The sequence below is a fragment of the Monodelphis domestica genome, chromosome 1, assembly GCF_027887165.1.
Source record: "Monodelphis domestica isolate mMonDom1 chromosome 1, mMonDom1.pri, whole genome shotgun sequence".
In the NCBI taxonomy this organism is placed as follows: Eukaryota; Metazoa; Chordata; class Mammalia; order Didelphimorphia; family Didelphidae; genus Monodelphis; species Monodelphis domestica.
In genome coordinates, this window is record NC_077227.1 from 479,361,278 (window position 1) to 479,376,436 (window position 15,159).

Sequence of the window (15,159 nt, forward strand, 5' to 3'; positions counted from 1 at the left end):
TCTAAACATGATCCAAACAGACTGAAATTCCAGCCTGAGCCCTCCCTGTCTGAAGAGGGGACTCTAGGACTTTGTCTGAGGATATAGTGGCCACTTGCCTGTAGGGTAGTAGATCCATACTTTGGGAAGTGTGTGTGGTGCTGGAGAAAAGAGGAAACTGAGGCAGACAGAAGTGACTCTCCCAGGGTCACACAACTAAGAAGTGTCTAAGGCTGAATTTGAACTCAAATCTTCCTGCCACCAGACCCAATCCTCCTTTAGCCACTGAGCCATCTAGCTGCCTCCATTTTATAGAAGAGGAAACTGAGGCTAACTAGAAGTTACATGACTTAATGTCATACAGAAGATATCAATGATAAAGTGAGTTTTGAACCCAGGTCCTCTGGCTCCAAAGCCATCTGTATGGAGAGACACTTATGAGGCCAATGAAACAGCCTGGGATAAGTAGAATTCAGGGTACACCTGGGCCCCAAATATTTGCTTTTTTACCCCAAGTCAGACATTGTTCTGTCTATCAGGTTAGTGCCTGGCTATTTTCCAGGAGTCGATTTGTTTTCCTGATACAGGTCTGCTTAATGTTTGGACTCCCAGGACTTGTCTTTAAGTCATTTTCCTGCCCCAGAACACAAGCATCTGCCCTGGTTAGGAGGGGAGGCAGGATTCTGAGAGACACTCTTCACAGGCCAGACTCATTTTCTCAGGGCACAACTTTGCTCTTGCCACTCTCCTCCTCAGTGGCTCCCTGCTGCCTTCCAAACCTTCTGAACTCCCCCGCCTGAAATTCAGAGCCCTCCACACAGTGGAGTGTAATGGACTGAACTCTGGATTTGACTTTAGGAGGACCGGGTTTCAAATCACTTCCTAGCTGTGTAAATGGGGAGAGACATTTTCCTCTCTCTGCTGGTGTCCTCATCTATATAAAGGAGTTGGTCTTGCTGACTTCTCTGATCCCTTCCAGCTCTCATCCTTTCCCTGAGTCAAGACAGTCTTCCCTGATGGCACCCATCTGGAAATGATTTTTTTTCCCTTCCTTGTGCTCCCAGAGCACTTCAGGTCTCCCTTCGGGCAGTTTTCATAGTCTACCATTTATTGCTGCTCTATGAATCCCTGTTTTATTTCCTTGGCTAGACTCTGAGCTTCCAAAAGATGGGGCAGACTAATGTCCTCTATTGGTGGCAGCTTTGAAGGACAGGGTCTTGCACACAATAGGAATTTCACAAATGTTTATTGAATTGGATGAAATTTAATTGAAGGACCATTCCATTCCTGACTCCTGTGGTTTATTTCTTCACTAAGTGGTCTGGTCCCAACAAGGAATTTAATTCAGTTTAACTAAATGAATAATTATGAAATGCCTACTATGTTCAGGGCACTTATGGATACAAAGATGACAAACAGTACAGTCCCTAGCTTCAAGAAGTTTATCGTCTACTCAGGGGATTCAACCCCAAATAAATACAATACAAAGCAGATTGTGATAGGGGCAAAGGAGAATGTCAGACCAATGAATTTAGGAAAAATTTGTATGTGTGGAGGGTCTGGGGAGAAATCCTTTTCAACTGGGGGATTCTGGGAAGATTGAGCTGGGATTTGGTGAAAGGAAGACATGGAAGGAAATGAAGAAAAGGATTTTCAACAGGGCAGGGGTAGGGAAAGATGAGAAAGAAATGATTTTTGGGTGCATGCAGAAGCAAGAAAGCATAGGAGACAGTATGTAAATTTGGCTGGAATGTTGAGACTGTTGTGAGAGTTAAAATTAATATACAATAACTCAAGTATGACATTTATTTATTTATTAAAATAAAAATAAAAATTTATTTAAATTTTAATTTAATTCAATTATTTTAAGTTATTTTAATTTAAATTATATTAATTAATTTATATTGTTTATTAAAATTAAATTAAAATAAAAATTAGAGTTAAAAGGGAGCTAACTAAATGGTCTCAATGAAGAAGAGAAAGAAATGACAGAAACACCGAACTTTATAGAAACAGGACCACGCAATGTAGTGGAGGGAGGAGAGGAATTGTGGGAAATGCTGAAGGACTTCTGGGGGATGAAGTCCAAGGGTTCAAAATTCTAATTAATACACGGTGATGGTGGATTAGTGTGAATTAAAACTTAAAAGATAAAATGAAGCCAGATTGTTGAGGTTCTTAAATGCCAGGCCATGAGGCTTGGCTCTTACTTTATGGGCAATGGGGAGCCAGAGAAGGTTTTTGAGTAGGGAAGTCACACGGCCAAACTGTGCATAAGGAAGATTGTTTTGGCAGAATGTGTTGCCAGATGGATTGGAGAGGGGAGTGAATGGAAGCAAGGAGGCCATTATTATCCTAGCTAGAGATGATGAGAGCCTGAACTGAGTGGGGTCTATTCTAGGGGAAAGGAGAAGATGGATTTGATTGATGATAGAGAAGTGGAATTGATAGAATTTAACAACTGATTGGCTTTGGGGGTTGGGGGAGAAGGAGATACTTAAAAGATGGCTCCATCTTTGACTAGGTGACTAGGAAAACGTTGGTGTCCTCCTCAACAGTAAGGGAGAAGAAGAGTTAGGATTAGGAGGATCATAGACTTAAAACTGGAAAGGGACCTCAGAAACAATCTAGCTAATCCACACCCCTCCTTTTACACATGAGGATACTGAGGCCAGGGAGTTAGGTGATTTGCCCAAGGTAATAGCTAATAAATGTCAAAGGTGGGATTTGAGCCAAAGTCTTCTGACTTCAGTTTTGGACATGCTGAACTTGAGGCAATATCTAGGTGAGGTCTAGCAGTCACCTGGAGGTGCAGGGCACATTGGCATATAGATTAGAGATTCGCAGAGGGAAAGGGACACTCCCAGGAGCCACTTTGGGAGCTCTTTGGGGCTTTCTTGAGCTGAGGGCCCTGACCCACTTCCACTCCTCCCTTTTGCTTTTCTGAGCCCATCTAAGCCCAAGTTCTGCTGGGAATGAACCTTTCATTGAAAGTATACTTCCAAGTATCCCATTGTGTTCAGCAGGGTGGAGCCTTGGTCTCTTTCCCATCCCAGGGATGACTGTGGCTAAAGCTAGACAAGGACCAAAAAATTAAAAACAACCAAAAAACCCCCCAAACATACCAGGAAAAGCCTTTGTTCAGAATCATTCACAAAGCAAATTTAGTTGTGATTGATTCAACTCTAAGTCATTGACTGGGACTTGTTTGGTTTAGAGAAATTTCCATTCTCCTCCTACCACTAGTGATTCAATTGGTTCCTCTACGACATCTGTGTACACTGCCAGCCTGTCTGGTGCCTCTGGCTCTACGTGCCCCCTTCCCCTACCCATGCCCATCTCACTTTCCCCTGTGTGGGGCGAGCATGTATGTGTCCCCATAGCTATCTCTGTGTGTATTCCCCACTTGGATGCCCTCAGGTGTTTCTCTGTGTGCCCACCCGAGTTCAATTTAATTGAGCCAACATCTTTTAAGCACCTGTTAGGTGGCAGGTACTATGCCCAGTACCAGGGCTAGAAGGAAAAAAATGGAGCAGACCTTAGCCTCAGTGGATTTACATTCTAAATATAAACTACAGGAGATAGAGACTAGGCCTGTGACTTCATTGGTATGGGGAACTCCTAGATGAGAAAACTCTCTCTACCAATGCAGATTGGCACTTTCTCTGAAATGTATGGATATGGTGAGTGACCCAGGTCACTGGGAAGTAGCTAGGGCCACCCAGCCAGTAGATATATGTTGGAAGGCGAGCCTCAAGCCCAGGTTTCTTTGGCTCCAAGACCTGTTTTCTATCCATTATAGCCATACTGCTTCTGTAAAAAAAAAATAAAGCTGAAATAATATTGGATGGGGGTGGGGGAGGAAACCCTAACAGCAGGTGGAATCAGGAAAAGCCTTGTGTGGGAGGTGCCACTTGAGCTGAGCCTTGAAGGAAGCTTGGGATTCCAAAAGGCAGAGAAGTGAGGAGGTAAAGCAGCCCAGGAGTGGGAGACAGCTTATGCAAAAGCCCAGAAGTGGGAAATGGAAAGGCACATGTGGGAACTATCAAATAGGCTAGTTTGGATGGAGAATGGGATGTGTAGGGGTGGAATGTGAAATCAGTCTGGAAAGCTAGCTCAGAGCTGACTGCTCTTCCTTTGAAGCTAACACTGGAAAGCCCTTTTGGGATATCAGTCTGCAGAATGACATGTACCATCAAGGACTACCCAAGAAGGGAACGAAAACAAAACTTTCTCTGAGGTCTTTCTCCTTGGACTGTAGTCTTCCACTTTTCCACAAACAAAACAAAGACAATCTACCGCAAGACACTTTTTGCCACTTTCCTAATTTCATAGGAGCTGCAGGAGTAGCACTGTGCTGACCAGAACCCAGGGGCTGGCAAATGACCACTGTGGGAAATCAGCATGTTCAGATTGCCTCTTCTGTGGTACAATCCCATGGAATCCCAGAAAGAGTCCCCCGGGGTAGGCTAGAGGAGTGGTCAGACAATATTTTGAGCATCCCCAATATATGTATAGTTTACTTAGTTTATACTTATAGTTTACTTGCCCATGGTTGCCAAAGGAGGTGGGATGTAGGAGAGTTGAGTGATAATGAATGAAGGGGGTGATGTGGTCCTCTCAGAGCCCTGTGACTGACTACTGCAGGAAGGGTGAAATATGGCACATACTTGCACCTTTTAATCGCTTGGTTGTGCACCCCTTGGGGGGCCAGGGCCCTCACTTTAGAAACCTGGAATAGATTTCAATGCCAGCTTATCACATTTCTATGTATTATTTTAGTGGTATTTAGACACAGCTAAAGCATCTACAAAACTGTGTGTGTTTGGAAAGAAGGGGTTTCATGGGTGCAATGCTTTGGTAATTTCCCCAAACCAATGCTGGGTATTTCTTCCTCTTATAAAAAACTGTTTCCCATCTCCCTCTCAGGAAAGAGATGCTGAAATGAATACAGTTGTGTGTGCTGTCTGCTTCATGTTTCCTTTTGAGATTGTGTGAATTGGGTTGGGGAGGGGTCTATAAAATGTATGCGTGTGTGCGTGTGTGTGTGTGTGTGTGTGTGTGTGTGTGTGTGTGTGTTGAGTGTGAGAGAGGGAGAGAGCATTTACATGCACAGATGACATCACTTGTCAATTTCTCTCTGTCACTGACTCTTCATTCTCTCTTTGTCTTCCTGTTGCTGGACTCTCTGTAGGAGCTTTATGGGGTAATGCGTTCTTGCTGTCTCTCCTGCCCTACTAATAATGCCTGTGCACTCTCACACACCCTTAGCAAACCACATCCCAGGCAACATGGCTGTAATCCATGTTATCCTCATTCCACTGACGTTGGAATCAATTGGATTCCACTGCTCATCATCCTTAGGCAATCTCCTTCCATTCAGTTGTCATTTGTCTAGTAACATCAGCATGCTTCCTAGAACCCATGCCCATCTAGCAGTTTTTAATCATGTTCCAATATAATACCCTGGTCAACAACAGCCCTAACTCAAGACTTATAAACAAGGGAGTCCAGTGATCCCTGGAGTTAGGATAGGGCCCCAGAATTCATAGCCTCATTGGCAGGAGAACCCGTGGGTTTGTAGCCTTAAAGACAGAAGAATTCTGGGATTCACAGTTTTACTGAGATTGGATTCCTAGATATAATAGCTTTATAGGCTGGTTGAACAGTCCCAGCCCAAATAATTCAGGTTTCCTGAACATCATTTCTTGTGGCAGGGGGTGCTTGGGGCTGAGTTTTGATGTTATCCTTTATCTGTAGAATGTAAGCTGACTTAAAGGCTCAAGTGCTCCTGGGTCAGCAGTCAGGGATCAAAAAAAGTGTAGCTACTTTACACTGAATTCCATATGCATAGTTACAGGAATAGGATTTGGTTACACAGGTCACAGAAAGTATTGGAACCCCCAATATACCTCTAAGTGACACAAGAATAGAAAGAAACCCCAGGTGCTAGCAAGAATCGGGGCTTTTCCCTGTGTCCACCTCAGAATAGAGGTTCCTGAATAGAGACTTACTACCTTAATCCCCCTAGATAGCTCTGGTACTCCAGTACATTATCAGAGTAAGAAAGAAGAGAATTTTCTAGAAGTGAGGATTCCCCACTCCCTGAACAAAAGCCCAGAAAGAGGAGGGAAAGGTCTCAGTACCTTTTTTCCATTTTATTCCCACTTAGACTATGCCCAGAATATCCAGCTTCTTGGACCTGGGTCCATGAGAAGAAGATAAGAATCATGGAATCAACAGAATTTGAGTTGAAAGGGATGCCGGAAACCATTGAATTTATGTCCTCTATCCCTTTGGCAGTTTGATGATGAAGTCTATGGATCCCTTCTCAAAAATAACACTTTTAAATGCATAAAATAAGATACATAGGATTACAAAGGAAAACAATCATATTGAAATATAGCTGTGAAAAATTTTTTAATACAAGTCAATAGACCTCACATTAAGAGACTCTGGCTAGTCCAACCCATGCCTGAAAATGAGTCCCCTTGAGAATGTCCCTAAGAATTGGTTATCTAATCTCCATTTGGAAACTTTGAGGGGAGACAGATCTACTACCTCCCAAGGCATCTCATTCTACTTTTGGACATCTTTAAGTTATTCAGTTTTCTTTTTTAAAATTACTTTAGGCTTAATCTTTCTCTTTGCTTCTTCTGGCCATCTGGGAAAAGTAGAACATGTCTAATTTCTCTTCCACAAACACTGAAAATATCTATCATGTTGCCCCTCACCTTACCTTCTTCTGACTCCAACCAAGTTTTCTCTCCCTAAGCTAAATATCCCTAGTCCTTTATGTCATCCTTATATAGCATGGTATCCAGTTTTCTTCCCGTTTTGTTTGTCCTTCTCTGGGTATATAATACCTCTTTGACAATGTTCTTCCTAAAACATGGTATCCCAAATGGAACACACCCTAAGCATGAACTGACCAGAGCACAGTACACTGAGACAATACCTTATCTTAGACCAAATGCTGTATTTTAAGGAGTATAAGCTATCATACTTTTTTATGGTTCACACTGATGACTTACTAAATGCCCAAACTTTCCCCTCATGAACAGTTGCCCAGCTATCCTTATCTTCTCCATTCTGTACTCATAAAATTATTATTTTTGAACCCAGGTGTAGAATTTTCCCCTACCAAATATAATTTTATTAAATTTGGCCCATGATGCCAGCCAGCTGAGATCTTTTTGGATTCTGGCTGTCATAAAGCATGTTAGCTATTGCTTCTAACTAACTCCATGGCATCTACAAACTTGACAAGTATCCTTCTATGTGTTCAAGCCACTGACAAAAATGTTGAACAGCATAGGGCCAAGGACAGATCCTTAGGGCATTCTGCTAGATAACTCTCTCCAAGTTGACATTGAGCCATTAATAACAACTCTTTTGGTCCTGTCATTCAACCTGTCTGTGTCTATCTACCTGCACAGCCATTTAGCCTGCATCGTTCTATCTTATCCACAAGCCCAGCACTAGAGATTTTGCCACATGCTTTGCTAAAACCTAGATAAAACTATGTCTACACTATGACTCCAGTCTACTAGGTTAGCTACATTGTTGAAGAAGGAAATATGGTTAGTTTTACAGGATTCTTGTTGATGACGCCATACTCATTGATCACCATTTTACGAACTCTTCCTTTAATCATATGTTCAATACAACAATTTTACCAGAAATCAAAGTCAATGTCAGTGGCCTATAATTTGCACTCTCTACCCCCCCCACCTCTGTCTGTCTGTCTGTCTGTCTCTCTTTAAATAAGATTAACAGTTCTCTTTCATCAGTTTTGTAATATCTTTCCCATTCTTCACGATTTTTCATAGAATCTCTGACAGTGATTTAGAGACTTTAATTGATCAGTACTTTCAGTATCCTGGGATGTAATTTTTCTGTGCCTAGTGATTGAATTCATGAAACTCTCAAGCTGCTCTCTTAGCATCACCTTACTGATTAAGAGTTTCACCTCACCACTAATGATTTTTATTCTATCCTTCCCAATCCAAAGATCACTCCTGGAAGAGAGAAAAGAAGCTAGATAAGAATTAAGTAGTTTTGCCTTCTGCTGTTCTCTGTTACCATTATTCCATCTTCTGTGAATCAGTGGCCTTAGCTTGGTTTTGATCTTCCTCTGGTCCTCAGTGGACCTCTTAAAAAGCCCTTTTGTCATTGTTGTTATTCTCAGCATTCATTGTCAACTCCAGCTCACTCTGAGCTTTATTTATCATTCTCAATAGTATTTTTGTAGGAACATGCTACTTTTTTCCTTTTTTAAACCTCATCTTCCATCTTGGAATCAATATTGGGTATCGGCTCCAAGGCAGAAGAGTGGTAAGGGCTAGGCAATAGGGGTTAAGTGACTTGCCCAGGGTCACACAGCTGGGAAGTATCTGAGGCCAAATTTGAACCCAGGACCTCCTGGCTATAGGTTTGGCTCTCTATCTACTGAACCACCTAGCTGCCCCCCAGAACATGCTACTCTTGTATTCATCCTCCATTGCCTGAACCTGCAGCCTTCTCTGCATCTTTTCAAAATCTAAATACATATGCTCCCTGTTTAGTTACACTGATCTCTTTAAACAACTCCTTCCAACTTAGTTCCTCATCAGAACCATTATATATGTGTATATACATATATATCCTCAGATTCCTTTCCTCCAGGGGCTGATTTCCAATAGGCAGTTTGGACAACCGTATCCTTTTTGTCCTTTTGTAGGGGCCTAAGTTGTAGGGTACACACACTAGAGTATACCCGAGTTTCATTTTCTTCTCTATTATCACTTCTAAGATGGGGAGTTCACTTTCTGCATTTCTTTTTCAATAAGTGGTTCTTTCTTAATGGTCAGAATCAGGTACAATATAGCAAAGTCAAGAGTTTTCAGCCCCTCTGCTTTTGGCAGAGAGCAAACACCAGCAGCTCTCTGAATACGTAGCTGAAATCCTCCATCACTGCTATATTATTCCTCTTTGTCAGATTTGGGATGCTTCCTGAGCTTCTCAACTACTTCATCCTTCTGTCCAGGAGCTCAGTAATATACTCAATGACACGATTGCTTCTTTGGCTCCCTCTGCCAGTCTTCACATCCCCATGATTTACGTCAAGTTTCTCATCTCCCCTTCCTATATTTCCTCACACGAGCACATGTTCTTGGTGCACAATGCCACATACCTGCCTTTTTTTTCTTTTGGGGGCCTTTTGTACCCTTCTATATGCACATAGCAGTCAGTCTTTTCTTCTCAGTGATACCTACATGCTTCTTTGCATTGGATTTCTGTGTTTGTTACCTGTACTTTGTGTATTTCTATATAGACTTCAGAGGCCATTGGTCTTTTCCTACTTCCTCCACTTGGATATGATCTCCTCTGAATTGCTGGTTCTCTTTATTGGCATTATCAGGAGACTCCTTCGGTCTTAGGTTCACTAAGCATGTCTCATCTTCTCTGAGGCCCAGTAGTAGATTTTTTTCCCTTCTTGGCATTCACTCGTGATCTTTCCTCCCTCTTGAGCTTCCTGAGGGTGGGTGTAGAGCCACACAAAGTTCTTCCTCTTTGCTGGTCAAAGGACCCAGCTTGACCCTGGATCTCTTCCTGATTCTTATGGTGCTTCTGGCCACATGTACCTTGTAATTCTAGGTGGTTAGACCCATATGTCTACAAGTAGGTTATCACTTACTCCCATTCCCAACCAGGATCTTTAATCTCCCTTGACTACACAAACTCAGGTTTTCTGTGTTTTCCAAACACACATGAATTAATTTTGCTTAATGGGTCTCTTTTTTCTTAGACCAAAACCACCTCAACCCCCATACCAAATACTATTCATAATGGTACTCAGGAATAGCCAGAATCACCAAATGTAGTGGACCCTTTTTATAATTACTAGTATTTAGATAGCATTTTAATATTCTTTAAAGTATTTGCAAATTATCTTATTTTGTCCTATCTGAAAGGTAGGTGCTATTATTTCCTACATTTTACAGATGAAGAAACAGACTTAGAAAGGTAAAGTGACTTCCGCAGGGTCACATTCAGTAAGGGTCTAAGTCAGGATTTGAACTCAGGTCTTCCTAACTTTAAAGACAGCCTTCTATCCACTGTACCACCTAGCTGCCTCTGCCTGGCTAGAGGCTAAACTCAAGGTCTAAAGAGTATAGAACCTGAAGCCTGAGTCTTGGGTACCTGTGCTCTCAGTAATGCAATTGGAAGGCTTTGGGGGCAACCTACAGAGAACTTGAACTAACCAGCTGCCCCAGGATCCCTGCCAAGAGTCAGCATTTTCCTTGGAAAGCTACAGACCCAGTTGCTTCTACTTTCCCCTTCCCAGAGATGGGTTTTCTAAAGACTCTTCAGTCCTAGAAGCTAGTGTGGACAGGAGCAGAATTCTGACCTTCCTCCCTTTCTCCTTCTTCTTTCCTATCCATTTCCTTCCCTTGTCTTTCCTTTCCTTTCCTTTTCTCCTTCCCCTTCCTTCTCCCTGGCCCATCCTCTTTTTCCTTCCATTCTTTTCTCTTTCCTTGTACCCTCTCAACATTGCCTATTCCGTTTTCCTCTATCTATCCTCTTTGTCATATAGTCTCCTTCCTTTTCCTATAGTATAGGTAGAGGTCTTGGGACTAGCTTTTCCAGAGATCCTGAAGGTCAAACTTCATATCCCTCGAGGAGAAAAAACCCCAACAATCCTCTACAACTCATTTTCTCCTGGCTCTGATATCATCTGCATTTAGTATTGCGTTCCTGCTTGTGGTCTGTAACTGTTCCCCCTCCCTCCACATCAGGACAGCATCTGCATGCACTGAATGGGAAATACTATTTCAGCCATGTAATAGTTTCCTTGTTACATGGCTTAGCATGTCTGATCACAGAAAGGTGATCAGGTTGAGGGCTGCTCTTCTTCCATGAAGATAGAAACCTTATTCTGCCTAAACCAAAGTTTGCTGCTTCTGTCTCTCCATGAGGTCCTGAGCTGTCTCGCTCCCTCTTGTAGCAGAGGGGGGTGTATGGCTATCAATCTGTGCTTTAAAGCTGTGTTTCCTCCTGAGTAAAGGAGATCTCCAATCTGGCTTGTTCTGGAGGAGGGATGCCTTTGCCCTTCTCTTCCTTCTCTTCCTCCTCCTCTACCTCCTTTTCCTTTCCCCAGATATGAAGTTTGCTCTATTCTATGTAACCAGGCACTTCCTTCCTCCTGCTCTCAGCTGTTTGTGAGAAATTTCCAGGGAAGAGAAGAGATGTCGATGTGTCCGCGGACTGCAGTATAGGGACAAAGTTTGGGCAGTTAATGTTTCTGTAGCTGAAATTGAGCCCCTCAGCCCTGCACATCAGTGGGTCAGGGACTTTGGTGTGCAGAGTGAGTCCTGCCCAAGGCCTGCGTGGTGCACGTGGGTACAGTGGTAGGGTGGGTTTTCTTGGGAGCCAAACACAAGCCAAATTCCTCCCTCCCTGTTTTTTTCTCTGTGGCTTTTCCCTTTCTAGAGGAAAAGGGAAAGACATCAGCACAATCAAGTCACTGCGAGTGCTCCGAGTCCTGCGGCCTCTGAAGACCATCAAACGCTTGCCAAAACTAAAGGTTGGAGCCTGAAGAAATTTGGACCCCAAAAGGGATGGATCTTGGATGGGAGACTGACTGCTTTGGTCTCTTGTTTTTTGCCTAGTGTGGAAGAAGGGAGGGAGAGGTGCTGATCCTTGAGGAAAAAGGGGAAAGGGAAAGTGTGATCTACTTTGATCACAGAGACAGACAGACAGAAAGACAGACAGACAGACAGACAGACAGACACAGACACAGAGGGAGAGGCAGAGAGAGGGAGATGGAGACAGAGAGAGAGGGGGAGGGAGGGAGAGGGAGAGATGGCCTAGAGGGGTGAGAAGAGTAAAGGTGAATCCTTCCTCAGGAGGAATGGTTTCATGCTTGTCCGAAATGTTTAGCAAAATCGGATTCCTTGAGTTATATTCTATCCCCAGCTAGCTGCAAATCTTGCTGTGATCATTTCACAGACATATAGAAGAGTGTTCCTGCTTGTCTGCAGTGTCCTTCAGCATAGCACAGGGACGACAGGACATCACCCAATGAAGAGCTAAAGGAAGGGCAGGAGCCACTCCTTCTGCCCAAGACCTGTACCTCTGGGTCTAGCTGAAAGACTTTTGGTTTCAGAGTATGGAGAGAGCTGGGAGTCCCAAACAGGGCATACTTCTTGGTTAGATCTTGGTAAATAGGAAGCTCCATCCCCATCCTAGCCCCATTCTCAGCCACCTTCACACAGCTGGAGTTTCCTTCTTCCTGATATCCAACCAGGCCCAATGAAGAGATGAAATAAGTATTGTTTAAGTCAACAGGTAGTCATTCTTTTTGCTAGAAACCAGGTTCCCTGTTTTCAGGTCTCTTGGGATCCTGACTACTAGTGATAATAATTCTCATAATCACTTTGTAAAGTGATAATACGATCACTTTAAGGTTTATAAAGAACTATCCTTGTAACAACTCTATAAGGGGTAGGTAGTGCAAGTATTATCCCCATTTAACAGATTGGGAAACTGAGGCCTAGAGATATGAAGTGACTTTACCAAGGTCGCCCAGTTAATACTTATTAATTAGGATTTGAGCCCAGGTTTCCAGACTTAAAGTCCAGTACCATCATCTTTATACACCAGGTCTTCTTTACACTAGGCTGCCTCTGAATAGGTTGAGTTTTACAGAAATAATTTCTTTCTCAATGTTTTGCCTCCCATTTGAGTGATTGTATCAGGTGATGCTAAGTCCCTAAGGAGGACCCAATCCATGGGAACTTTTCCCAAGAACCTTGGGTAGGACATGTAGCTTGGTGAGGCTGCAGTCCTGTCTTTCTCAAAGGTCTTGATGGCCTTTTTCACCCCCATCTCAAAGAAGCATCTCTAATTTGGCCAGAAGTTAAACTATACTAGAGAAAGCCAGATGCCCTTAGAGAGGATCTGCAATTGAGAGTTAGAAGGGACTTCAGGGATTATCTAGGAGAAACTTCTCACTTAACGGTTGAGGTCATCGTGAAGTGATTTATCCAAGGTCACATGTAGTAAGTTCCAGAATCTGGCCTTGTCTTTTCCCCCCTGTGCCCCATCATCTCTCTCTGTGAAGCAGGAATCCCAATGCTTCAGCATAGCCAGTCAGCTAGTAGTCAGAATGGAATGGGCCCTGAACTCAGACCCAGTCTGGTGGAAACAAGACCTAGGCAATGCTCTCTAGAAACTCCCAGTTAAAGAGGTTTGCCATTTTTTTCCTGTCCCAGAATATCAGGGAGTGAGAGCATCCCCAAGCTCAGCCTCAGCTTGTTAGCAGTTACCGATCCTGAGGCATCCTTCTCTTCCTCTGCCCCATAAGCACCCAAAGTGAACAGGACGCCCAGCTCAGTGGTGGCTTTGCTTTTCATTTGTCTCTTTCTCTTCCTCTTCCTATCGCCCCCCCCCCCCCATCCTCCTACAATTCTCTCCATAGGCTGAGCTCGGCCTCTGGCCTAGACCAGCCCTTCTTCATCCCAGCCACAGATGTGTCCATCTGCCGGTACCCTGACTCTGGCTCTGCCCTCTCTCATGCTTCTCTCTCCACAGGCCGTGTTTGACTGTGTGGTCAATTCTCTGAAGAATGTCCTCAATATCCTCATTGTCTACATGCTCTTCATGTTCATCTTTGCCGTCATTGCTGTGCAGCTCTTCAAAGGAAAATTCTTCTATTGCACAGATGAATCTAAGGAGCTGGAGAGGGATTGCAGGTAAGCTGAACACAGCCAGGGGAGCGGCGACACTCAGTCCTCCATTGGGATCTGGACGGCCCAGTTCCCTTTCAAGTGGAAGCTGGGGATTGGCAAATGTGTTTGGAGTTTGGGGTTTAGTCCAACTTCTATGGGAGAGGCCTCTCCGCCTGAGGGGTTAAGACCTGTAGATCTTAGTAGAGCAGTTGAAAATCTGTAGATAAAATATAGTAAATGCTTATTAAAACAACCAGAAACCCCAGTATAGCAACCTGGCCTAACAACTCAGATCTCTCTACTACTTTAAGATTTACCAGGTGCCAGAACTCCTCACATCATGGCAGTTCTGGGAGACTCATCATCATTGTTGTCCTAGCAAACATTTATAATATACTTTAAGGTTTGCAAAATGCTTTACATATAGTCAGCTGCCTGGTGGTACAGTGGATAGAGAGCTGAGCCTGGAGTCAGGAAAGCTCTCCATGAGTTCCCATCTGGCCTCAGACCCTTCTTGACTGGCTATGTGCCCCTGGGTAAGGCACTAAACCCTGTTTGCCTCAGTTTCCATATCTGTAAAGTGAGTTGTGGAGAAGGAACTGGCAGAGTACTCTAGTATCTTTGCCAAGAAAAGTCCAAATGGGATCATGGAGAGTTGAAAATGACTGAGCAATGACAAATTACATAGATGATTTCATTTGATCCTCACAACAACCCTGTGAAATAGGAGCTATAATTATCTCCATTTTACAGATTAAGAGGCTGAGGCAATTGGAGGGCAAATAATTTTCCAAGGGCCATACAAAAAGGAAGTATCTGAGACAGGTCTCAGGTCTATCTGAATTCAAGTCCAGTGTTTTATCCATTATATCACCTATCAGCCAATAAAGAAACTAACACTCAAAGAAATTGAATGTCTTGCCCAAGTCCACCCCATGTCAGAGCTAGAATTCAATACCAGGTTGGGTTAGCTTTTTCTGACACCATACAGTCCTTCTCAAAGATCACTAACCAAATCAAATGAATACTTTTCATTAACTAAATATAGTAATGCTACTCAGGAATACTAGGTGGCCACACATGGTAACACTAATAGTAATAGTAAAATTTGCTTTTATAAGGAACCATTTGGTTTGGTTTTTTTTTGAGTTAGTAGAAATTGGGTGTTGGGGTGGTGATGGAGAAAATCACTAACTATGTAACTCTGGAGAGAAACTAAAACAAAAAGGGGGACACTGAGGTTCTGCCAAGGTGATCCCAGTCCTGAAATGTTCCTGTACTTTATTCCCAGAAGATTTATGTCCCCTCTGGGGCAATTGAGCCTACACTGCTCAGTAAGCCAAACCCAAGTGACCAGAACCTCCTCATCTCAAGAGGGTGTGTGTGTGTGTGTGTGTGTGTGTGTGTGTGTGTGTGTGTGTGTGTTTTCTTTCTGAGTTAAAAAAAAAAAACATTGTGTCTAGTC

General features: G+C 43.2%; 1 protein-coding gene across 1 annotated transcript in view; it reads left to right on the forward strand.

Annotated features, from left to right (window-relative positions):
• The window catches only part of CACNA1B (calcium voltage-gated channel subunit alpha1 B), a 268,165-nt gene that overhangs the window by 173,084 nt on the left and 79,922 nt on the right, over positions 1-15,159 (forward strand). The window contains 2 exon segments of the mRNA XM_056812766.1: positions 11,455-11,548; positions 13,558-13,718. Of these exon segments, the coding sequence (XP_056668744.1) occupies positions 11,455-11,548; positions 13,558-13,718 (255 nt within the window).